The 23,587-nt window shown below is 38.2% G+C and overlaps 1 protein-coding gene across 3 annotated transcripts; it reads left to right on the top strand.

Annotated features, from left to right (window-relative positions):
* The first annotated feature begins 448 nt into the window (after nucleotides 1-448).
* BTBD10 (BTB (POZ) domain containing 10) lies at nucleotides 449-23,464 on the top strand. 3 transcript variants are annotated; one of them, XM_009892663.1, is made up of 8 exons: nucleotides 449-607; nucleotides 13,602-13,795; nucleotides 14,460-14,745; nucleotides 17,026-17,128; nucleotides 17,885-18,005; nucleotides 19,149-19,346; nucleotides 20,771-20,881; nucleotides 22,341-23,464. In XM_009892663.1, the coding sequence occupies exons 1-8, from the start codon at nucleotides 507-509 to the stop codon at nucleotides 22,649-22,651; spliced, it is 1,425 nt and encodes a 474-aa protein (XP_009890965.1). In that variant the 5' UTR covers nucleotides 449-506; the 3' UTR covers nucleotides 22,652-23,464. The 3 variants fall into 3 exon arrangements, with proteins under 3 accessions (XP_009890965.1, XP_009890964.1, XP_009890966.1); XM_009892662.1 differs by lacking the exon at nucleotides 449-607 and adding an exon at nucleotides 7,417-7,721; XM_009892664.1 differs by lacking the exons at nucleotides 449-607; nucleotides 13,602-13,795 and adding an exon at nucleotides 13,174-13,198 and having other exon boundaries at nucleotides 14,667-14,745.
* The last annotated feature ends 123 nt before the right edge of the window (nucleotides 23,465-23,587 follow it).

The raw sequence follows: 23,587 nt of genomic DNA, 5'->3' as shown, positions 1-23,587 counted from the left end.
GACTCAGATGTAACTGTTCGTTAATCTTAATTCTGTTTTCCTCTTGAGCAGCCATTCAAAATATAGAACTGTTGGTGTCTCTTCTACAGTTGGGATCTTTTTTTGAATTAACTTTATACATTGGAAAGAAAATTATGATGTGTTTGCCTAGTGTTGTATAACCAGTGACTTTCTGTTTGCACACAGTGAAATTAATTGTGGCAAAACTGAAGTTGTCTGCCAACATTTATAGAATTATATTTCTTATTACAATATTTTTTGATGCAGGTATCAGCAAAATGTATAGAATATTACTGTCGTGCAGTTTAGAAGTTGTGCTTCAGTATATCCTATTTATGTAATCTTTATTTAAAAAACCAAAACCTAACAACACTAAATTCTGCATGTCTCATTTATTTTTTTTAATATATGGCATTACTTAAAGGTAAACACTACTCTCTTAATGTAGGTTGTGAGTGCTGCATGTGTGCTTTTCAGAGCAGTAGTGTGAGGAAGCTGGCAGTGGAATGGCAGGACGGCCTCATCCTTATGACAGTAACTCCAGTGATCCAGAGAATTGGGATCGGAAATTGCATAATAGACCCCGTAAACTTTGTAAACATTCAAGGTAGGTGCTATGTACCATCTATTGCATCTCAAAAACTACAATGAAAGTCCATTCTAAAGGCTACTGTATCTGGTTGTGGCATGTCCTGTCATAAATTGTGTTGTTCTTCTAAAGGGAATGCTTCTTAATCCTTTTAAAAGATATTTTCTAACCTAACTGATTTGTCAGCTTCCCTAATCTGTGCTTATATTTGTTTTGCAGTCAGTGGGATTTTAGTCTTTTTTTTAAAAACTAAATGCCTTCTGTGCATATCAAGATACCAGTTGAGTGACTAAATGTATGAATTTTTTGGGTGTGCTTACTAGGAGTTACTTCCTGTTCATCACTTTTTAGTTGTCGGTACTCTCTGTTAAGCAGCACACTTAAAATATGTTCACAGTGATAACTAACAGTTGCTTGCGTGCAAGTATCGCGTTCTATAGCACTTTTTGTAAAGCTGTGTGTCAGATCTTGCTTTCGCCCGCATTCCTCACTGTAAGAATATTTTTAAATGCTTCTTGATGTGAAGACGTTATGAAGTTAATTAGTATTTTCCCAGCATATAGTGGTCAAAAATGAGCTAAGCAAAGCAGTTAGTCACCTAGCTAATGTATGTGAAGAAGCATGTTGCTGGAAATATATAAAAGCATCCAAATAAGTGTGTATCTTCCAAGTACTTTGCCCTTTTAAAAGTGCTAAATACAACTAAAACATTTCTGTTAGCTAGCTAAAATTGTTAGTGAGGTAAGCTTTCCCACTTGCAAGATGATAGGAAAAGAGCTAAGGAGCACATTCAGTAACAGCAATTTAATTCGCATTTTTATTGCATAGATTCAGATATACTGGACTCAAGTGTTGCCCAAAGTATTCAGTGGGCAATTAATATTGTGGGTTGTTTTCCTGTCATTAAGTCTTGGATAATTGTGAGGCATCCAAGAGGGCAGGAAAAAAGATTGCACCAATAATTAAAAAGCTCACAGGGAGACCCACATAATTATAGGCCTGTCTGTGATGTGAATAATGGAACAGTTAACACATAACCGAAGAGGGTGGCTGCTGCTGGTGGTCAGTATAGGCTTGTGGAATACAGCTTTGTACAGCTGATGTTTTTGTTAAGATGATGGTGCCTGGTAAGTGGTTGATCTGTGCTTCTTATTATGGATCAAAATGTGGTGCAGTATAAGCAGGTGAACAGTATAGATATAACAGGGCATTGTGTGCGCATTGAGGACCGTTCTCTGTCAGGTCTCGGAGTGTGATTGTACGTGGGTGATTCATTGCTGAGTCCAGTTCACATAGTTCATCTCTGGTCCCGTGCTACCTCCCATGACTGGTGATCTGGAATAAAACCCAAAACTGATATTAAGGGAGATGCCCCATGATGGAGAATGTTAAATAATGAGAAGAACTAATGAATAGCATGGGATCTGAGTGGTTTGATAAACTGGGTGCATATAACCATGCCTTTTTCATATGACTAAATACAAAGTTAACATTTAGGAACGAAGAGTGTAGGCCACTTTTGTTGACTACATCAACTCGCAATCACTGATGGTATTGGCACTGTAAAGAACACTGTCTCAATGGGAAGTCAGTTGAACATAAGTCCCCATTAACATATGATTAAAGGGCTAATGCAGCTGTTGGATGTATAGTGAGTGAAGTTATTGGAAATCTGGTATCAGCAGTTCACAGGGAAAATCTTGATTAGAGGGGATTCTGAAGACAGAAGTTGCTAAACATCTTTTGAGACAGGGAAAACTCAGAGGTTAAATAATGATGTCTTGATCCGTCTCTAAGGGTCCTTGCAGAAACAGCATTATGATGATGAGCTTTAGTCAGTAAGCAAATTTGTAATGAAGTTTGGTAGCTGGAAGCTGAAGCTAGGTAAATCCAGTCCAGAGAAACAGTGCACATGTCTTACCATGTGTGGTCTGTTGTGGATTATCTATTTTGGGGAAATGTTTAAATAAAAAAGCTGTGCAGCTTTCTGAAAAGATTATTTGATGCAGATAGGAGTTAACTCGAAGTCTATGGCCTATGCCTTTCAGAAAGGCTGCTGTTGATCACTTCGTAAGATCTGAATTCAAGGTTTGCACATCAGAAGGTATAAATCTATGCCTCTAAAATAATTGCAGCTAAGTTGGACATATTTATGGCAAAACACAATTTGTGTTTCCAATAAAAGGCTGAACAGCCAGCATTTTATGGAACCTTTTAATGCGTATGGTAGGGATACAGTATTCAAGCTAACATCTGATTCCACCCCTAACACCTACCCACCCCCAAATAATGTAGACCTATTTTGGAAAGCTTTGCGAATGAGCATCCAACTAATAGTTTGAGGTCATAATAGAATAAAGAATAAATTGATGAGAAATATTTTGTTACCTCTTCCTTTGAGATACTTGATTACTTCAGAGAATCCAATTATTGGAAAATAGTGTACTTTATTCAAAAGCCTAAACAAAATAATTTAATTTTGGGTGGCTGAATATAGACATATCGCTGTCATTTCTGACTTGATGTTTTTCTCCAGAAAAGTGAAAGTCTGTGTGAAAAATGCAGTGTGAGGAGAAAAATGTTTTTAGAGACGTAAGTTTTAATGGTATAACTTGAACAGAACTGCTTTGTTAAAAGGTTTGAGTACTGCAGTCTTATGTCTTGCACTTTTTTGTCTTGTTATCATAAGGGAAAAAAAAATACTTCAGGTTTGAAAAGTGTAATGGTGAAATAAGAACTTTATAATAGATCTCAACAAGGGAATAATATTTGAGAGATGCTTAGTTTGTCCCTTCTTGGTGCTTTGGAGTGTTTAATCCTCCAGCCTTAATGTTCTTAAAATAGCTTAGATAATTTCCTAGACTCATAGAAAACATAATCTAGGACTGTGAGCTGTCCTTCTCTGTGTAGGGCTTATGTGGCAACCAGGATAGACGCGGGACTCTGCTCCCTTCACTGTGCTGTCTGCCTTGAGGCAAAGGATGTGTGGCAAAACCATCTAAGGGGGTGTACGTATTAAAGTTATGCGGGTTAGCATTGTATCTTTTTCTTTCTGGTTTGGCGGTGTCCAATTTTTGAAACCTCTGGCAAGTTGTACTGTTGTTTTCTCTCCTCCTTTTTCTTACTTGTTCCATGATGGGCAGCGTAACAGAAAACTCAGAAGGGAGAGATTAAAAAAAATAAGGACCAAAATATATTGCAAATGATTCCTGGTATAAATCTAAAGAGCCTAACAGGGTGAAATTATATGGTGTTAAGGCTGACTGTAACTAATGATGCGAACAGGCTTTTTTGTCCAAGCTCTTACAAAAATCTTTGAGATGCTTTTTATTTAAGTACCCAAATAAGATGGAAGAAAACTTTCAGGAACCATATGTTAACTAAACAGTGGCTAAGGTTGAAGTAAATGGTCTCTGAATTTGTATTTTCATTATTAGGTATTGCTGTTCTATATTTTCTATTTAATTTTTCATTGGTTGTTAGCTTCCACATGTAACTTCTCTATAGTGCTGTAATTTTTGTTGTTGTTGGAAGACTTTATTTCTAAATCTGTTGTTCTAAGTGCTTTCTTTGGTGTTGTGGAAAATCTGTGACTTAAATTTGCCTCTTCCTTAAGATTTATCCTGGATTTAATTTTCTAAATCTGGTTCTGGTTTAGTCCCATTTGATAATTCCTTGTTTGTTGATTTTATTTAGATAGTATTAGATTCAAAATCCTGCCTGCCCTACTGTATTAATGAACAAAATGTGGCTGTGCTGTGATTCTGTTGTCATGACTCTTGAACCTCTTGAATCTTTGAAAATCTTCAGCTTCTTTGAAAAATTTTCCATAGATGACAAGTTATTGTGCAGATGCTGAACACTGAGAATTTTTTTCCTTAATATTATTTTTGCATGCTGGGAGGATGCATTCATGGGTTGTGAATGGAAGTGCTACTTGCCTCAGCGTTTTGTAAGCACATGAAACATCCCCAGAGGGGTCCTTTTCTTGTCTCTGGAATGATATCAGAATGTATAATCTGTTTTCCACTGCAAGATGGGTTTTATTTCTCTTTTTGTAAGTTGGGTTTCTGCAGTTGAACACTTTATAGAATGGGGCAGGCCTGCACAACATACAACATGAAAAGAATTAGGCCTCCTTTCACCATGGACTCAGGTCATAGTCTATGAATTACCGTGCACCATCTGCTTTAAGTTAACTGCAAACATGCCTGCTCTTAATCGCAACACGGTATTGACAGATCAAGATCTCTTCATCTAGATTTTATTGGTACCGGGATGTAAACCCTGAGAAGAAACTGAGATGGGCTGAGAAGAGATGTTCTTAGAATCTAGAAAAATGGGCTGCACTCAGTGATGACTTTCAAAAACATCAATTTACCAATCTCTTGTAAGGTATCTAAGGTACAGCAAGTGGTCTTTTACAGTTTTGTGTGTGTTTGGGGTTTTTTCTTCCTCTTTGAAATCCTTTATTTCTGAAACATCAGCTTGTGAAGACTGCTGAGAAGGAAAACTTAGTGACTTCCTGTGCAAAAGCACACACTAAATCCTCTTGAACTTGTCTAGCACATACGGACATATTTTCCAGATACGATCAGATATTATTTGTGGTGGACTTCATAGAATCATAGAATCATTTAGGTTGGGAAAGACCTTTAAGATCATCAAGACCAACCATTAAACTTTGGCATCATGCAGAACTTGATCAGACCTGACTTTTAATTAAGATACAAAGCTCTTTAGGGGTGAAGCTATAACACCCTCGAATTTTTATGGAAAACTCTATCCTGCATTGCTCTCTGCTCCTTTCTGCTCTGAGAGTAGAAACTATAATGACTAGGTACAAGTTCAGTTCTTTTGAATTTGAACTTCTGAAGCTGATTTTCAATAGATGGAGTTACTTTCCAGTTCCAAGGAAGAGAATATGCTTCCGAGTTTCTTAAACTTTGATTTTTACCTAGCATCCCATTTTGAAAATGGTGTAGGAATTGGAATATAAATAAAAACCTCTATAAAAGAACACTGGATGCTATGTATTTGGGTAGCTTGATGGAAGTCATAAGGTGTGAAGGTATACCTACCTAAAGGCTAACTCCTTGCTGCTTGAAAAATCCCTTTGGCAACTGAGTGCTCGTGGGATTTATATGTCAGTTCCTTCCTGAAATGGAACTGAATTACTAAAAATTCATTACTCATAGCTGAGAGGGCCCACTGGAGACTGAAATTATGTGAGTGTTTAAGAATTTAGCATCAGGAAGGTGTTCGCAGAGCTGCTGTGTTGAGTTGAGGGAAGATCCTGTAGCACTCCCAGTTTAAGCAGAGAGAATTCTTTCCCAGGGCTTCCTTACTGGAGGCCGAGCCGCAAGTTAAGCGTGACTGCTGGACTGGGCTTCTACAGGATTTTGATGGATGCACGTCCTGCGTAGTTTTGTGTCACGTTCCCTCTCCCTGAAATAGGAGTAAAGGAGAACAAAACATGCTAATTCTGTTGTGGAGAAAAGACCCCATATAGGGAACCAGTGCAGAGAGACCCTGGGTGCACTTGCGCTTTTTCTTGCTGCTGGGAGGCTGTTCTATTGGAGGCAAAAAAATGCCTGAGAAAGAAGGTTTTTCCAGCATGCTTTCTGTACAGCTTAGTATAGCTATGTCTTCCATGGCTTATTTTGAAGGGAAGAAAAGGCTTACAAGACTGTGATGATTATTCTACCCTTGGGGCATGGGGAGGGTGGTTGTGAGAACCCTCTCAAGACCCTAAAAACAGGAGAAAATTCATCGGCTCAGGTATTTGAAATTGTGTGGGCAGAAATTTTCCTTCCATCTCTGAAGAGCTGACTCTTCAGTTTAGAATGCCGATGCTCTCCTGCCTTTCTAATCATGTCTCTTGTTTTTCTTACTGACTTCCTAACAGCAGTCTTTTGCTGAACGATCCCCCGTATTCCTTCAGTTTTCATCATATTTTAATTTCCACTCTACCGCTTATGACATCTTGATTTTTATTTATTGTAAGACTTGCTTTTAAACTATTCCTCCAGTGTATTGGAGGCTCCTTAAAACAGCCTACAGACATTCTAAAAAGAATAATTTAAAAAAGGCTGTAGCATAATGCTTACTTATCCTCCCCCAAAGAAAAAACCTTCAGAAAATTTTATCCTGACACGTGTATTAATTTACTTTGCTTTTTGTGCTCAATGGACTTGACTTGTCAAGCATTTGATGACCTATTGATGTGAAGATGTGCTACATCAGGACTTGGTGAACTGATTTCTGATCAGTAAACAGACTGATTAGTATAATTATATACTGATATTTGGATTGTCACGAAGCTTAGTACTTTTTTCCTGGCTTAGACTTTTTGGAAAAGGGATATTCGTAGTTAAAAAATGGAGGCTGTGCTGCCTTGTTCTCAAAAGGCTATTGCTGTACCTGCTTGTGAACTCAGAGAAAGGTGAATTAATTTAAACTATTAATCCTGGGAGACTTTACAGGAACAAATTAACCGTCCTCTGAAACTTGTATGGATTTGTCTATCTGGAACGATCATGATTACAAATGAGAGATGTGACAAGAGAAAGTTAGCAATAACCTTTTCAGATGTGGTGTTTGTGTGCTGAAACCCGACAAGCTGGCAGGACTAGAAATAGCTTCGCAGATGGTACTTGGCACGGTACCGAGCAGCTCTCCTCTCGCACGCTCCCCACCCTGCCTGTCAATCGCGGTACCCAATGGCTGCTTAGAGATGGAGAAACGGCAAGTATGAATTCAGCTCACAGGAGGCTGCGAGGTCAGACGTCAGTATTGCACTACGCATGGCTGAGTCAGTGACTGTGAGAAATTGAATTGAATTAATATCTAGAGGGGTTTGCGTCTTTGAACACTTAATGGACTGTATAGCTACAATCTCTTATCCTTGAGGGGAAGATGATGGAGGAAAAAGTAAGGCTCGCTGATGGTGCATTGAACTACTGAAGAAATGATGGAAATATCAAATATGCTGAACTTAACAAGTAATGCCAAAGGATGCTGATCTGGCTTTCAAAGCTGCCTTCTTGGAAGGAGCAGAATTCCTTTGTGCTCTGATTTCAAAATTATTTCCATGCTTTTGTGTTTCCTCCCTGATAGATACAAGAGGAAGGTGCGTATCCGTTAACAGGAATAATCTGTGGGCATTATTCAGGAAAAGAATGAGGAAAAGTACTGTCCTTTGTGTGCACTGGTCAATTGAAATGTCTGCTGACAAAGAACAGACTTCAGGGGGAGGAAGAGGGGCATAAGCATTGTCATTGTGTAAGTCCTAGCAGTATGAGCAGAACAGATTTTTTTTTCTTCTAAAGCCTTATAGCAATATATCTGTAATGTAGCATATAGATAAAGCTCTGTATCCCTGTTCTACAAGTGTTGATTATGTGAATTGTCCTAGGAAAGGATTGGATCTAAGATTATGTTTTAAGAAGAGTTAGTTAATGCAAGTTTTAGAAGATAAAGGGAGGAAAAAAAGGGTAAAAATCTTGGCTAGTATTCCACTGCTGTGTCCTTTTCAGTTAGATAAGCTTTTAGGGTGGTTTTGGGGGTAACAAGTATATTGATTTAGCACCATAATTCTGTGTAGACAAGAGCTGGGTTTATAAAAAAGTATGTTTATTGGCAGTATTCAGTGGGATGCATATGAAATTTTTGTATTGGAATACATGCTAATTGTTTTGGCAGTAGCATTAATTCAGTTTAATGACTTATTTTAATCATTAGTAATATATTCAGAGCAATATGTTGTTATGTATAAAGACAAACTGAAGCTCTCCTTCCACAGATGACTCCAAAACATCATTAAATTGAAGAGCATTTACTTTTTTTTTTTTAAATTGCTCTTCCCTTACTGCAAAAATATGAAGCATACCAGCATGACAAGTGTGCCATTTTGATGGTACTCTTCTTCCTCCTTTACATCATATTAAATAGGTTTGCTTAAATGAAGCCTTGAGCTTATTTGGTTTTCTTTGTGAGGCAGCTGCTTCTAATGAAAATGCCGCTTCCCTGATCCCTGACTGAGGGGGAAAATAAATTCTATCACTGACTTAAAGTTCTTGAATGGGTGCAGTGCTGGTGTCCCAATGTTCCTTTGGAGCCAGGAAAAACTGTATATTGAATTTGTGAAGATAGTCTAAATATACCAATATTCGTAGGATTGGCGTGTTGTGTCATGCTGTTGTGTGCCCCCTCCCCTCCCTGGTAGGAAATTAATTGATAAAGCAAGACTTTTGCCTTCCCTTTATAAACTTGGGTACTAGATGGTCTACATATATGGGGCTTTTTCCAGCTGTAGTGAATGAGAAAATCAGGCTGTGGGTTTAAAATGATGTGGGGTGTTTTTTTTTCTCTTACGGTTTTAAATTAAATGCAAAATGTTGCTAAGCTCAAAGGAAAAAAATTTGCTTCGAGGCTGGTGATGTGCCTCAGTCATTGCCCATGGCTTCCACAGCAAAGAGCGCAGCTGATGGTCACTGGCTGGGAAATTAATTGAAAGTTGACATTACAAATACTTCTTTTCAGAGTGAGATAGAGATCTGAAACTATAATGACTTTCTTGGAGGCTGGAAGTAATGCACTGTGCAGACCATCACTGATTGTTGTAGGCTGAAGTTACAAATTAATATGGCATGGCAGCCAGGTGCCGCATGGGACCAACAGCTTCCTGGCATTTGTAATTATCAGTGGTTCACTGCTGTTGGAGAAGTGCTGGTGTTTTATCTGCTCTGCATAATGCTTCTGTGAAACACAATACTTTCTAACAGTTTGCCTGTTCTTGCAAATGGGGTGGCTCTGCTTTTGTGGGTCGCTTTTCCATCGTTGTAGGTAGGTAGCTGCATCGACACAGCTATGGAACTCGGTAGCGAATGCCAGTTTGGCTTGCCTGCATCACTGGGAACAGGTTTGTAGTTAAAGTTCCATTTTCTACAAACATTAGGACTTCTTGAACTAAATGCACTGCCAAGTCTTTGTTAGCAACTTAAGAAATCAGTACTTTAAAACTATGGAGAGAAAAAGAGTGAACGTTTTGGTTTTAGTAATGCATGAAATAAAGTAACTCCTAACAAGTTTTGCATTGCTGATATGGAGCAAAGGGTTTTTGTGTTTGCCTCCAGAATTAGCCTCTTGTCCCCAGTGGCTTTGGGGGGCTGATGGTGTGTGTGTGATGTTATTTATTAACAAGTCATTCTATCAAAAAAAAATCAAAATTATTTGGTAGTTCTGATGTCTTCATTTCTTGAACACTTGCAGCTTCTTCTAAAGTTTCTTTACAGGAAAAAATGAGCCACAGATCTTTTTTCATGTGTACTGGCCACAGATGTAGCTCCTTTTTGAGACTGATAGGGTAGCTCAGTGACACAGTTTTCCTAGTCAAATATTGCAGGGTAGAGCCAGTGACTGTCTCTTCTGACATGCAAGATTCCATCTCTTTATTTTATCTTTGTTCAGATTTAAACTCATTTCAGTTGTCTCGTTTATTGTAGTGCAAAGTTGTATTTCAGTGCTAGTATTTATCTGAGTACACATGCTGTCAAACAAACGGAACTTAAGATTTTGTCAGGTATATATGTGACAGATCAAAGAGTAATTATTTTTTGTGTGTGTACTGTGACTCAACAGTGATGAGATTTAAGATTGACATTTTAGATGGTATTTATTAATATGAGTGAAGATTCATGATTCGTATGGTGCTGTCTCTAAGCCAAACTGCTTGAATCCTCAGAAGTCTTTCAATTTTGGCTTGCATCTTGCATCTTCTGGCTAATAGATAATGTGCTGCTCTCCCAGTTCGCATTAATCTGTATGCTAAAGGGAGGAAAGTACAACATAGAAGCAGAGCAAATGAATGGTGTGGCCAGCTGCAATTTCAACAGCTCTTTGAAATTATTTACTAATCTGTCTGTTTCGGAAACAATTGATTTAATATTTAAGGATCCTGTCGTCCTCCATCTGGCAGCCTCTGCCTCTTTGGTAGTGCGGTGTGCTGAACCTGACGGTCCACGTGTCCGTGCTCCGAAGGGATGGACGGGGCTGGCATCAGGAGGCACATTAATCTGCGTGCACTGCCCCTCTGCCCCCGGGCTTGCTGGTTGTATGTACTGAGGCAGAAGTAGCCCCAGTTCGGATACTGGGAAGGTATGGCTGAAACAGTCATGCCCAGCGTGTTTGGTCCTTAATTGAGACATGAGTGAGGAGGAAGTATGATGCCAGCTGAGTCAGTGTTACTTCCTGTGGCACCTGTTTTTCTCGGCTTCTGTAAAGAGATTATTAACTAGGGCTTGTCCTACTTCAGTGTGAACTCTGAATCACTGCTTAGAGGGTAATGAATGTGGCTTTAGATAGTTTTCTGGATTAAGAATCGCATTTTAATTGCCTTCTCTGTTAAAGGGTAATTCATGTCTGCTCTGCCAAATGCATGATAAGCCTGCGTGTCCTTGCAGTGGTTCAGTTTCTTTTTGTAGTGTGTTTCCCTTATTTAAAGCAACTAGAGCGCTTTAGCTGTTGAGAAATACCGAGCCATACATTTTGATACTATAAAATGTGGCACCTGTAAAATTTTGATTTCTCACAGCATTGTTAGAAATACTGTCTGGGCTAGGATCAAAGCGCTGCTTCAACAAAGGCCTGATCACATGTGGCTTTATTAGGATTTGCTGAGATGTTTTGTCACAGGCCTGCTATGTATGGGTTTGAGCACTCCTCAGTCCCTCCTTTGTGGGATAGTTGGTTATACCATGATGTGCAAATATAAATCCTTTAGTGGCAGATGAGATACAGAGGTTCTTATTTTAAAAAAAAATAAAAATTGTGACCGTTTCTTGGGAAGTTTAGCTGTGGTGGTAATGAACATCATCCTGTCTAAACAGGGCTCACACTTTGGCTTCAAGTTCAATTTTAATTATAGGCTGCAATCCACATTTCCAATAATTTGTGGGCATATTTTGAACCTGTTAAAATGGATTTGTTTTCTATGCATATATATATATATATATGGAAGAAGAGGTGCAAAGGTTTTCTTAAATTGTTGATGTTCTTGAAAGGGAGGCTTGCAGATCTTGTTCTTGCAAACTTTTGTACATTTCACTTTCATAATACAGAATTTGCCTTTCTTTTACAGAGAAGTAAAACAAGAAAGGAGACATTAGCCATGCTGAAGTGCTATGGGTCTTAGTATGTTCAGAATTGCAGTGGAAGTCCTGAGGAAAATTCTGTTTACTTGTACTAAAAATGGTTGGATCATCTTTATTCTTGGACTGTAAATCTGAGCATTTCCAGCCATAAGCTAGGCTTGCGGGTTTTTTAGCTTATTCAGTAGACCTTTGGCTGACTTCACATCCTAGAGATGCATGTCTTATTGCAGCATATTTTAAGCTTGGCAGGAAACAGTATTGCAGTAGATTCTCTCTGCACCAAGCTTCTGCTTTATTGGATACGAGATCCTTCCCTCATTCAAATGGAGTGGGGAGAAGCTTGTGTTCCTTAGCTGAGAGGTATATTTCTTATTCTTTGCATTGTGCTGATAATTTTATGCCACTGTAAACTGCGTAAGATCTATCCTAGGCTTTTTGTTCTTATTTAAGCTCCTCTTCTTACCAGTCATAGAAACCTGAAGCTGAAACATACCATGCTAGATGTTCACCTTTTTAATAGTCTTGATTATTTTTTTTTGTCATTACCTCTAAGCGACTTAAAAAGACGACATTCTCTTTAACTTGCTTCTACAGTTCACGCTTTTAAAATTTGTTGTGCCTTTCTTAGCTAGGTTTGTGTTCTTGAATCCTACAGTATTCCTAGCAGTCATATTTAAGGTCTCTTGGTAGAAGTTGTGGGATTTGCAGGCTGTGAGCAAGTGGGGCACTGAGGCTCCTATGGGAAATTATGACCCTTCTTTGTCTGTCAGACCTTATAGCTGTGCAGACGTCTGTCTCGGTTATCCAGTACTGGAGGCTTTTGGAAAGTTCACTCAGTTAAACCGGTAAATAAGGAGCATTGTCGTGCCCATGCTTGAAAGGCAAATAGCAAAGGAACTGATTTAGGAATTCCAGCGGGGTGCAAGGACACAGATATGTGTGCTGTCCTGATAGAAAAATGTCTGGCTTACAGAGTACAAATGAAAGGCGCAAGTATTTTTGGTAAAAAGCAATGATAGCTGTTGTGACTTGATATTTAATTTTAGATAGTTTCTGAGAGTACTGGGTCTTGAAATTGACTGGGTTTTGTTGGTAGGTTTAATAATTACTGCAAATCAATATCTTAAATTTAGGAATGTAACATAATTTAATCACAACCTAAAAAAATATTAAACTCTTACATTAAAATTTGCTAGTTTAGAACAAATGTCCTACTTGTTACTGACAGCGCTGTAGGTCTTGGCTTTAATAATATAGTTCATATGTTTGCTGTCTGGGTTGTTGTGGCTTACTATGGTTCCTTCTAAGAGTAACTGAAAATGTAAAAAAGAATGCGCAGAAACAAACCCTTGGCTGGTGTGCCTTGATATATCAACTAGTTTATGGCTCGTCACCTTTGTAAAGGGCAAGTTGCAGAAACGTGAAGTCAGTACTAAAAGCCTGTGCCCTGAAAAGGGTTTTCAAAATCAGGTTTCATTGGAAAGAAATGACTGCTAAGTCTTAATTTCATGATTTGATTAGAACATTTAATTTAACAGTAAGAATCAAAATAAAATGCTCAGTTGTATTTGACTTACCTGTTCTGGAAGGGATTTCTGTGAATACAGGTTCACAGGCAGGCTCAATGGATCAGGCAGTGTCTCTGTAGATCACACAGCAATAAACAGGTAATTTGTGCTGTCTACTTAGTGTTCATGTTTGTAAATGTAAACCTGGGTATAAGAAAGAAAGAAAATGGAGGTGGATAATACTAATCTTCACAACGTGTACATGGAGTGTGAACGCCTTCAAAATTTTTAATGTATAATGTTTCTGAAATTTTGAAATTCTGAATGTTTGCCTTTTGCTTTTGTTTTCAGCACCTCATCTCGTATTGCTAAAGGAATAGACTACACAAAGATGAGCTTTCATGGTGCAAGTGGTGGACATGAGAGATCAAGGGACAGACGCAGATCAAGTGACAGATCTCGTGACTCATCCCATGAAAGAGCAGAATCTCAGCTCACTCCGTGCATCAGGAATGTTACTTCACCAACAAGGCAGTATCATTCTGGTGTGTTCAGATCGATAATTTTTCAGGAGTAAAATTCTTAAACTTTAATTATTATTTTGTTAAAAGAATACAATAAAAAGCTTTATTCATTGCTGCAACAACATACAAACATGTTCCATGGGCTGGTAGTATGTTTTTTTGATAGGCCATAACTTTCTCTTTAGTCTGCACTATGTATCCCTACGTAGTGCTCTTATTTAGTTCAAATCACACAAACAGTCTAATTTTTCTAAGAAGATAATTGACTAAACACTTCCACATTACTTGGTAGAGTTTAGGTATTTAGAAATATAGGAAACACTTCCCTTTTTATGTGACAAAACTTGGTTTGTTTCTTTGAACTACCGCACTAAATGCAAACTGTTGTGCATAGCTTCTCTGTTATGTTGAGTTGCTTTTTCAGTATTAGAAAGCTAAATTTTTCTTGTAAAGGCTTTGGGGAGACGAGATGGCTTTGATGTCTAAGTAGTAGAAACTTCAGGATCTCATATATGGACTGTTATTTTTGAAGGTTTCTTTATCTAGAATAGACTTAATTGAAAGAACTTGTACTTACCGAGTTGCCATGTTTTGTTCCTGGAAAGTCATAAACTGCATAGACCTCATGTAAATCTATAATTTAATTTCCTGGTGTTTTTCTCCTTCTACCTTGTCCCCACTTAAGATCGAGAAAAGGATCACAGTTCATCTCGACCAAGCAGTCCTCGTCCTCAGAAGACTTCCCCTAACGGTTCTGTTGTTAGCATGGGGAACAGCAGCAGAAACAGCAGCCAGTCAAGTTCAGATGGGAGCTGCAAGGCTGGTGGGGAAATGGTGTTTGTATATGAAAATGGAAAAGAGGGAGCTCGGAATGTAAGAACTTCTGAACGAGTAACGCTCATAGTGGACAACACCAGATTTGTTGTAGATCCTTCTATCTTTACCGCACAACCTAACACAATGTTGGGCAGGTTTGTATCTTTTTTTTTTTCCTTTAATCCCTAACTATAGAAGAGCCATAAATGCTTTGTAGGTATTAAAACTGTTTAAATAACTGTTGAACTCGTATTGCTACAGCTGATCGGCTAATGTTTAATATTACCAATTTGCAAAGGTCTTTAAGTAAAAATCAGATGTAAGTTCTCTGTATTTGACAGAGATGCCAATAGATGTCTGTTACCTAGAGACAAAAGAGTTCATAAGTAAATTAAGATGTCATGATGTACTCATTTCCTTCTGTCTCGCTGGGCATTGCTTCTGCATTCAGTCTGCCTCATTCCGTATCTTGTTTTTAAATCTGGTTGCTTCATAAAACAAAGTAGTGAGTGTAGATAGTCTGTTTCAGAATAGCAAGGAGGAAAACCTTGAAGGAATTTATTTTGCTTAATGAGTCTACACTGACAACATTCAAGCTCAGCACATCGATCTTCTGAAATGCTTTTTGGACAGGGCAATGTCAAATAGATAGTCAGTTTAACAGGTCAGAGCCTCTCAGTAAAGAGACCCAACACTCAAAATGGTGAATATTTGAATGAAAGTCCACAAGATGTGTGTAATATTTTCTGTAGAAACTATAATGAGCAATGTATTTAACATGTTTGCTTGATGGGGAAAGTTTCTACACTTCACTTGCTCAAATACTGGCTGGTTCTGCGTTGTGCAAATGTAGAGAGCACCGCTTACAAACTTGTAGCAAGAAAGAACTAAAGGTTTATGTCTGTGTCACTTTGGATTTGGCTTTTCTATTAAAATGTGGCTGTTTCTCAGCCCATTAGGATATAATCATATTTTAAAAAAAAATATATATAAAGCTATTTTTCCAAGATACAGGTAATACATATGATTAAACAATTTCTGCTTTGTTTAAATCACCACTGTGTGGGATAAATAGTACTTTGGCTCCCTATTTTGTGAGAAGTCAAGGGGAAGTGTTATAGAGAAAGCACAAAATGCTTCTCTATGTAAACAGTAAAGGGAAATAAATAGAACTAATTAAAAGAATTAAATCATTGATGTGAGGCATTTGTATCTGTGTAATACATGCATATATGTATACATATGTGGTGAAAATTTCCTTTTTCATTCCCACCCTGAGAGTAAGTGGTGTGGGCTGTTGCACTAGATATTTTTTTTATGTGTGTTGCTGAGTTATTCTCCCTTTGGGATTGTTTCAGGGAACAAGCTTATTTTATCTTCTGCTAATTCAAAAGTAGGTTAATAAAAATATGGAAATAGTGCTCTAAAACGCAAGTTAGTTAGAAACCCACTTTCCCCCAATGTCAGTTCACGGGATGCTAAACAGGAACAGCTTAGCTAGCATGTTCTGGGAGGTAAAACTAACCAATAACAATGTATTATTTACCTTAAGCCTATATCCTCTTAGACTATCTTTTTCTTAAATGTTATTTCTTGTCTTGAAGAACGGTCAGAAAACGCACGTTGAATCATTAAGTGAAAAAAGTTACTTCGTTCTCCATTATAAATAAGCACAGTATGCCAACTCTGAGTTGTTTGTATGAAAGCAAAAATTTGTCATTGGGGTATACACGTAAATAAAACAAAGCAGATGGCAATTCTTTTTTAATCATAGGATGTAGTTCTGTGTCATAGGCATGTTTTAAAAAGTCAGCTTTTTTCCCTGGTGGTCTGATGGGGTACTGTAGCTACTGTTTGTACTACTTGTGGTTTTCTCCTTAGTCCAATTTGCCTTGCATCCTAGCAGGGAGAAATATGCTGTATATGCTACCCTTAAGTACAAGTATCTTCTATCAGAATGTTATTTTAACTTTTGAATTAACTATTTTAAATGAAATTGAGGTGAGTTGCATGTAACTGAACACTAAGTTTTGTTTCTTAAACTACTTCAAATGTCTTTAAATAATGTGAATTCCACAACAAAACCTGTTCTTCTGCTACATCACCCCACAAATGCTGAAGAAGTTTTGTTTTGGGTCCCCCCGATGTTTGGCACTGGCAGGAAATGGCCTGGTCTGACTTTTGTTTTGATTAAAGGATATTGGCGAGTTAAGACTGAAGAATAAAACCAGACTTTCCTGAGTTACACTACCTGCTTTCTGTTTTCTAGTAGTCTTGCTAAACATAAACTAAACCGAAGAGTGTGCATATATACAAAATAAAATAGGCTGTTTTTTCTTTGCCATTTTAGTACAATGTTTCACATTGCTTTTCAGATTTACAAAAATAAAATCAGTGTAAGAAACTGTAACTAAATTACTTCTGTTCTTGAGCAGGATGTTTGGATCGGGCAGAGAACATAACTTTACACGTCCTAATGAAAAAGGAGAGTATGAAGTTGCTGAAGGAATTGGTTCCACTGTGTTTCGTGCTATTCTGGTGAGTTTCAGGGGCAAGTACTGTTAGGACAAGCACTATCAGTATTAAGAGGCATGACTTGTTGCTGTCACCTTACATGCATATCGGGATGCTGTGGATGGAATAAATACTGTTCTTCTTGTATTGTTCTCTAGAGGGGAAATAAATGCTTGATAGGAAAACACCCGTAGGTTTGTAGACATGTGCATGTGACAGCCAGGGAGAGAGAAAGCACGCATGAAATAAAAAAAAAATACTGCCTGCTAGAAATTTGTTCACCTTCTCCTATGCATCTAGTTCATCTAGTTGAGATGTATTCAGCACTTCTTGTGCTGACATTAGTTGATACAGCGTACTGGAAGTTAACTTACTGCAGGTAAGAGGAGAAAAGCAAACTACCGTCTGAGAAGAAAATGGCCCCTTACGTATTTCGTATCTACATAAAGAAGTAGAGCTGCCACGTTGCTTTGTCAGCAGAACCAGAATAGCAAAAGCTGAGTGAAGTATAGATAAAAGACAGTGTAGATTCACTAAAATGTTCAGTATTAATAGCTGTTACTTAAATAACAACTTTAACCAGAGCCTACTCCTCTGGAAGCAGCTCAGAAAACTGATAAATTTGAGGACAATAAAATTGACAGCTTCTTAACATGTGTTACTCTTTTACGTTTTAGGGGGTTTGCTCGTGGAGAAAGCATCATAAATGAAATGATGGAATGATTCTGTCAGTGAATGTTGAATTGCATTGTGTTTTTTTTGTTTGCTGCATTACTGTAGGATTACTACAAGACTGGAGTGATACGCTGTCCTGACGGGATATCTATTCCTGAATTGAGAGAAGCGTGTGACTATCTCTGTATCTCTTTTGAGTATAGTACTATTAAATGCAGAGATCTCAGTAAGTACAGAATTTATTAAAATAATTTGAATTGTACAAGACTTAATTTAAGCATATATATGGGGGGGTTAATTCCAAATTGTATGCTTTATTAAAGTAAGGAACATGGCTTGACAGTACATGAGCAAAATCCATCCTTTTTTATCTCTTAGTAATAAAGCTCCAAAGGCAATGGATGCACACCTTTGGAAAAACTGTTTCTGATATTTCAGTATCTGATCTTCAGATGTTTTTCTGCTGTGGTCAGTTCTGTGGAATACTTAAAGTCTATTGACGCATTTGCAGTACAAATACAGTAACATTAGGTGGTATCTTGTTTGCAGAGGATAGGGAGGATAAGTTACTCAACTCCTTGCTTAAGAGAATTAAGCTGTGTTTGCTAGTAAGAGTAGCACAGCTTTGCTGGTAAGGTGCATCACGATTCCCAGCGTGTAGTGTCTCTTCAGCTCGTTCCTTTCCTGAGTGCAGCCAAAGTTTTGGCCAATGTTTAGATGACCTGGCCTGTCTCTCTTGTTCCTTTGATCTCATGGTGTTTGTGCAGTGCAGAGCCCGGCACCGGGACAAGCTGTGGCATTCCAGCTGTGAGATCTGTGTGGGGCGCCTGTGCCTTCACCAGCAGTGCCGCGACCTCACGGCATGTCTCCTGCTGAGTCACACTCTCGGAGCACTTTGTCCTTAGCAGAAGGATTTAGCAGCTCATGCTGTGCGGGTTTTGATAGGCTGTGAGGGTTTTGATAGGCTTTGTTTTTAAGCTACTGCTTATGAAAAGTGGGTTGCGTGCTCTGCTCTTTCAGCAACTGGCTTAAATAATGTTTCTTTTAGGAAGCCCGAGAGGAGCCTTACACGCAATTACCAAACGTTTAACAGTAGTAAAACATGAAGGAGGTCTCCTTAAAGTCACTCTGCTGTCTGCCCAACATCATGTTAACATCTGCAGGACCGTCCTATTAGTTTGAACTTCCGTTGTGGCTTCTAGTAAACATTTGAAAAAGTTCTGATCCTTATACGAACTAATAGACTAAGTGTCTTTATAGCTGTCTGCAGTAAATACTGCCAAATAAACAGAACTACCATGTTTCTTATTCCTGTCTTCATCTCTTTACCAAGTTTTCAAATGTGCTTATGCTTCAAATTTTGTTCCAGGTGCTCTTATGCATGAATTGTCAAATGACGGTGCTCGCAAACAATTTGAGTTTTATCTAGAAGAAATGATTCTCCCATTAATGGTGGCCAGTGCCCAAAGTGGTGAGAGGGAGTGCCATATTGTTGTGCTGACAGATGATGATGTTGTTGACTGGGATGAAGAGTATCCTCCACAAATGGGAGAGGAGTATTCACAAAGTAAGTTTTTCATTGTTTCCACCAAGCCATGCTGTGGTAGAGGTAGCAGTAAATGTGCTGATTTAACTGTTTTGTACATAAGCGCTATTGGCAAAGTCTTTACAACATCCCTAATGCCTCACAAACACTTAGTCTAGGTAGTTCTGCTTAATATTCTGCTTCACGGAAAGATATGTTGTGTGTTATGTTTAAGTCTCAAAAGAGAAGCTAGTTTTTGTTATTAAGGTATTGTCAGTCAATGAGGGGGAGGGAAATATTTTTCAGAAAGAGCTTAATGAGAAAAGTGGATAGGAGTCATGTTCACTGTAGGAGAAAAACTAGAGGGTTTTTTTCGGGGGGGGGGAAGTGTTAGTATTTTTAGAAGTATAAGTTTGGTGTATAGATGAGTTAAAGCACCTATGAATGGAGTGCTCTTCCCTGCATCAGTGCCATCCTTATGGTTGAAAATGTTGCTTCAGTGTGAAAACTTGAAATTCGGGTTTTTATGGGGGGATGTAGGAGCTTGAGGATACCCTTTGTTCTCCAGTAGTATAGAATCTTCTTAGAAGGGTCTTCAAAGTATTACAGTTTTGCTTTGTTGTTTGGTTTTTTTTTTAATTAAAAAAATCCACTACAACCAAAACACTAACAAACTTTAAAAAACCCTTATGTTTTTGGAGGATGCAAACCTGCAGCTCTTCCTAAAGAAGGGAGGGTCAATGTGAATATAGGTCAAACGTGGTTGTTCTAACACAAGTAACACAATTGGCTCACATTTCTAGGACCTCTTATGTCTCAAAGATGTCAATTAAAAATCCTCCTACCTAAGTAATTAGGCACACAGTTGCCTTTTTTTTTTTTACATTTATACTTTTCATAAACAGTTGATTTGGATGTGTGCAGCTGTATGGGATTGGTGGTCCCAGTCCCTTCTTTTGAGGTGCAATAATTGAAATTGCAAAGGTGTCACTCTTGTTCTGCTTCACAAGTCTGGGTTTTTTGAGACTGATTTGCAGGTCTCTCTTACGTAATGGCAAGAAGAATGGAAAGATTTATTTATTTTTTTTTACTGTCTGCAGGAATTTCTTCAAAGAAGGGAAAAAAAAGATGTCTTTTTTGGTGGAGTTGGGAGTATATAATATGGTTTGCTCTGTGAATTGTCCTATTGCATTCCTAAATCCAACAAAAAAACCCTAAGTGTATAAAACAGACTAAATTGATAGGGAAAATGACATGTGCAACTAACCCATTTTACACTACCTGCAGCCATTTTTCTCACATTTGTGTTGGATATTTTGAGGAGTTCTTGAGTCTATTCTGTTTCTTCTGTTCTGAAACAGAAATACTAGAGTAAAGCAAAACAGTGAATAAGATAAATCTTTGTGTTTTAAGACTAGGAGTTTAATCTTTGAATACAGTTTTTCCTCATTAAAATGTATTTTTAGTTATTTACAGCACAAAGTTGTATAGATTCTTCAAATACATTGAAAATCGAGATGTGGCCAAATCGGTTCTGAAGGAAAGGGGGCTCAAGAAGATCCGACTGGGCATTGAAGGTAAGAGAAGCGTTGCTCTCTCTTGGGGGGGTAAAAGGTCTGCTGCACTTCTCTACTTTGCCCTTCTCTGCAGCTGCAGAAATAAGGGTTGGTATTCTCTTTCATACTGAGGTTAGATGAGGAAACGGCCAGAGGGGGAGCGCACCCAATAAACAACTGGTCCAGCTAGAAAACCCAGTTACAGGCTCATGACTGCTGTACAAGATATACCAAGTAACTTAGGTGGTTTCTACTGACTTACAACTTGCATCTCATGCCATTTGCCTTTTAGTTTTCATGCAAAATCTTCTCTGTACTTTATCTGAAATAATGACACATTTTTACAGCTTTGTATATTCTGTTCTTGGTCTGGTGTCCTTTTCAGGGCTTGAAATTAGAAGTTTCATGTTAAGTGGTAGGTAAATATTTTCTTTCAGGAAATACAAAACAAATAGATCATTGAAGTGCAAAGAAATATTAATCTGAAATAAACATCTTGTAAGTTAGGGGACTGATCTGTAAAATCTCAGCTCTGGCTTTGCAAAAGACAGCTACATTAAGTAGTCTGAGATTTTTGTTGTGAATGAACAACAACTGGATTTCTTTGTATTTCACTTTCCTTCTGGTTGTTGACCCAAATATTTAAAAATGCAGCCTTTGTATTTTGCAGGATTTCTATCATTCACTCACCAAGTTGTCATAGTTACCGTTGTAATTTGCCAACCAAAACCAAATACTTTTAACTGTTTATGATGTCTAAAATATGTAAGTAAATTCAGCTGAACAAGGTGTGAGCCTTCAGACTGACACGCCGTTCAACTAAACAAGAACTGGTTTTGTCTGTATCGCTGGCTGGTACCAGATCATTGCTGCTAGCGTGTCTCGTTTTGGACAAAGAACAACAGTTTGACTAAACTTTAATGCTGGTGACCCATAATCATATGTAACTTTCTAGTAATTAAAATTATTGCTTTGGCAGAAGGGAGAGATGACTTGAACACAGCATAACCAGCATTGGTGATTGGTCTAAAACGATGTATTTGCATCATTTGGAGGAGCCGGGAGGAATGCGCTAGGATTCCACCTGGGAAATTAAACTACAGATCAGAGTGACACTGTTTTCTACTTTTGATCTCATTTCCAGCTTTGCAGGCCATAGTGTTTTGGAAACAGCCAGCTGCTTCTGGCTCAAGGAGCACCTAGCTTTGCCTGTGAAGTTTGGAAGAGTTGTCTGGTTGCAATATATTCATTATGAATAGCACTGCAGCCTCTTTCCTTACCGTGTGGTTGGTAGTTGCTGCTGACTCTGTTCTCCTTGCACAGATAACATTAAGAACAACACGATGGCATCTGTTTCCATTCAGGATGCGGATGGTGACAACTGCTAATCTTCCCTATGCTTCCATCTTCTTTTTGTAAAAGAAAACCCTGAACTGAACAGCGCAGGAACTGCTAACCACTGCTGTACTCCATTTTTTAGGTTACCCTACATACAAAGAGAAAGTGAAAAAGCGGCCAGGCGGAAGACCGGAGGTGATTTACAACTATGTCCAAAGACCATTTATTCGGATGTCATGGGAGAAGGAGGAAGGAAAGAGTCGGCATGTTGACTTTCAGTGCGTGAAAAGCAAATCTATTACAAATTTAGCGGCAGCAGCAGCAGACATACCCCAGGACCAGCTGGTCGTAATGCATCCTACCCCCCAGGTCGATGAGCTGGATAGTCTGCCTATTCATCCCCCACCCAGTAACAGCGAGATGGATACCGAGGGACAAAACCCACCGCTCTGATCTAAACTCTTACTAAAACAAAAGCATGCTACTTTAAAGTGACTCTGTACTCAACTCATGCTACACTGCAAGTCCAGTTTTTTCCATTGTGTAACGGTGTTTAGGATATTGCAGTCCGGACCTTTGAAAAGACTAAAGGCAGCACCTGCTTGGTTTTTGAGAGTACAGATCAAACGTCCTGGGGTTACAGTTACATACATGTATGTGTTTACCAGTAGGTTTGTGACTTTGGTGATTTGTATGCTGGACTGTCCTCGCTCTTCAGCCCATCAAAACCAGTGGGATGCTGGTGGCTAGTGTACATCAGTATTGTTACACAGGGGTTAGAATGCAGAATTGGAATTGATAGTAGCACTTTATAAATGGTTGATAAATGGAATTTGAAGCCATTTTTTATAAATGTGTTGCACAATACTAACAAAGTGCTTCTATCAAAAGTATTAACTGTAAATAGTTTTGCTCTGAATAGACTGACCCTTTTAAAGTTATTGTATACGGTTGAGCACAAAACTACTTACTATTGGGTTTTTGGATTGAGGACATGATTCAATTACCCATGTAACATCTTGTTAAATTTGAAGTTCTTTAGTGAATTTTTTCACTTGTTTGCAGCGTGAGCCATGTTCAAAACTTGTGAACAATGGATAGGGGCTTTATCTTAAATTTTGCCTTACCTTAATCTGTTCACAAATATTTATTTAATACATTTTTCATAAGTGTCATGAAATAGGAAAATGCAAATGGTTCATTCTTCATTTATTAATGATTGTAAACAAGTTTTTCATGCAAATAAAGTTTCCATTATTTTAATGGGTTTGAATTATCTGTGAATGAGATTAAGTATATGGATTAATTTTGAAAGTAGTAGCTTTTCTTTCCTCAGGGAAGGATGGTTAAGAAGTGAAAAACAAGTATTTCTTAAAGAGAAACCTGGTA

The sequence above is a fragment of the Charadrius vociferus genome, unplaced genomic scaffold (assembly GCF_000708025.1).
Source record: "Charadrius vociferus isolate BGI_N301 unplaced genomic scaffold, ASM70802v2 scaffold19, whole genome shotgun sequence".
NCBI classification, from domain to species: domain Eukaryota; kingdom Metazoa; phylum Chordata; class Aves; order Charadriiformes; family Charadriidae; genus Charadrius; species Charadrius vociferus.
The sequence above is the reverse complement of the archived record's forward strand: the minus strand, read 5'-3'. Positions and strand labels throughout refer to the sequence as shown.

Excerpts from the sequence above, each read along its gene's own strand:
- BTBD10 (XM_009892662.1), top strand. The coding sequence starts at position 7,597 with ATGCCAAAGGATGCTGATCTGGCTTTCAAAGCTGCCTTCTTGGAAGGA. Across the intron at positions 7,722-13,601 it reads CTGATAGATACAAGAGGAAG|CACCTCATCTCGTATTGCTA; the intron begins GTGCGTATCCGT and ends TTTTGTTTTCAG. Across the intron at positions 19,347-20,770 it reads GGGAGAGGAGTATTCACAAA|TTATTTACAGCACAAAGTTG; the intron begins GTAAGTTTTTCA and ends ATGTATTTTTAG.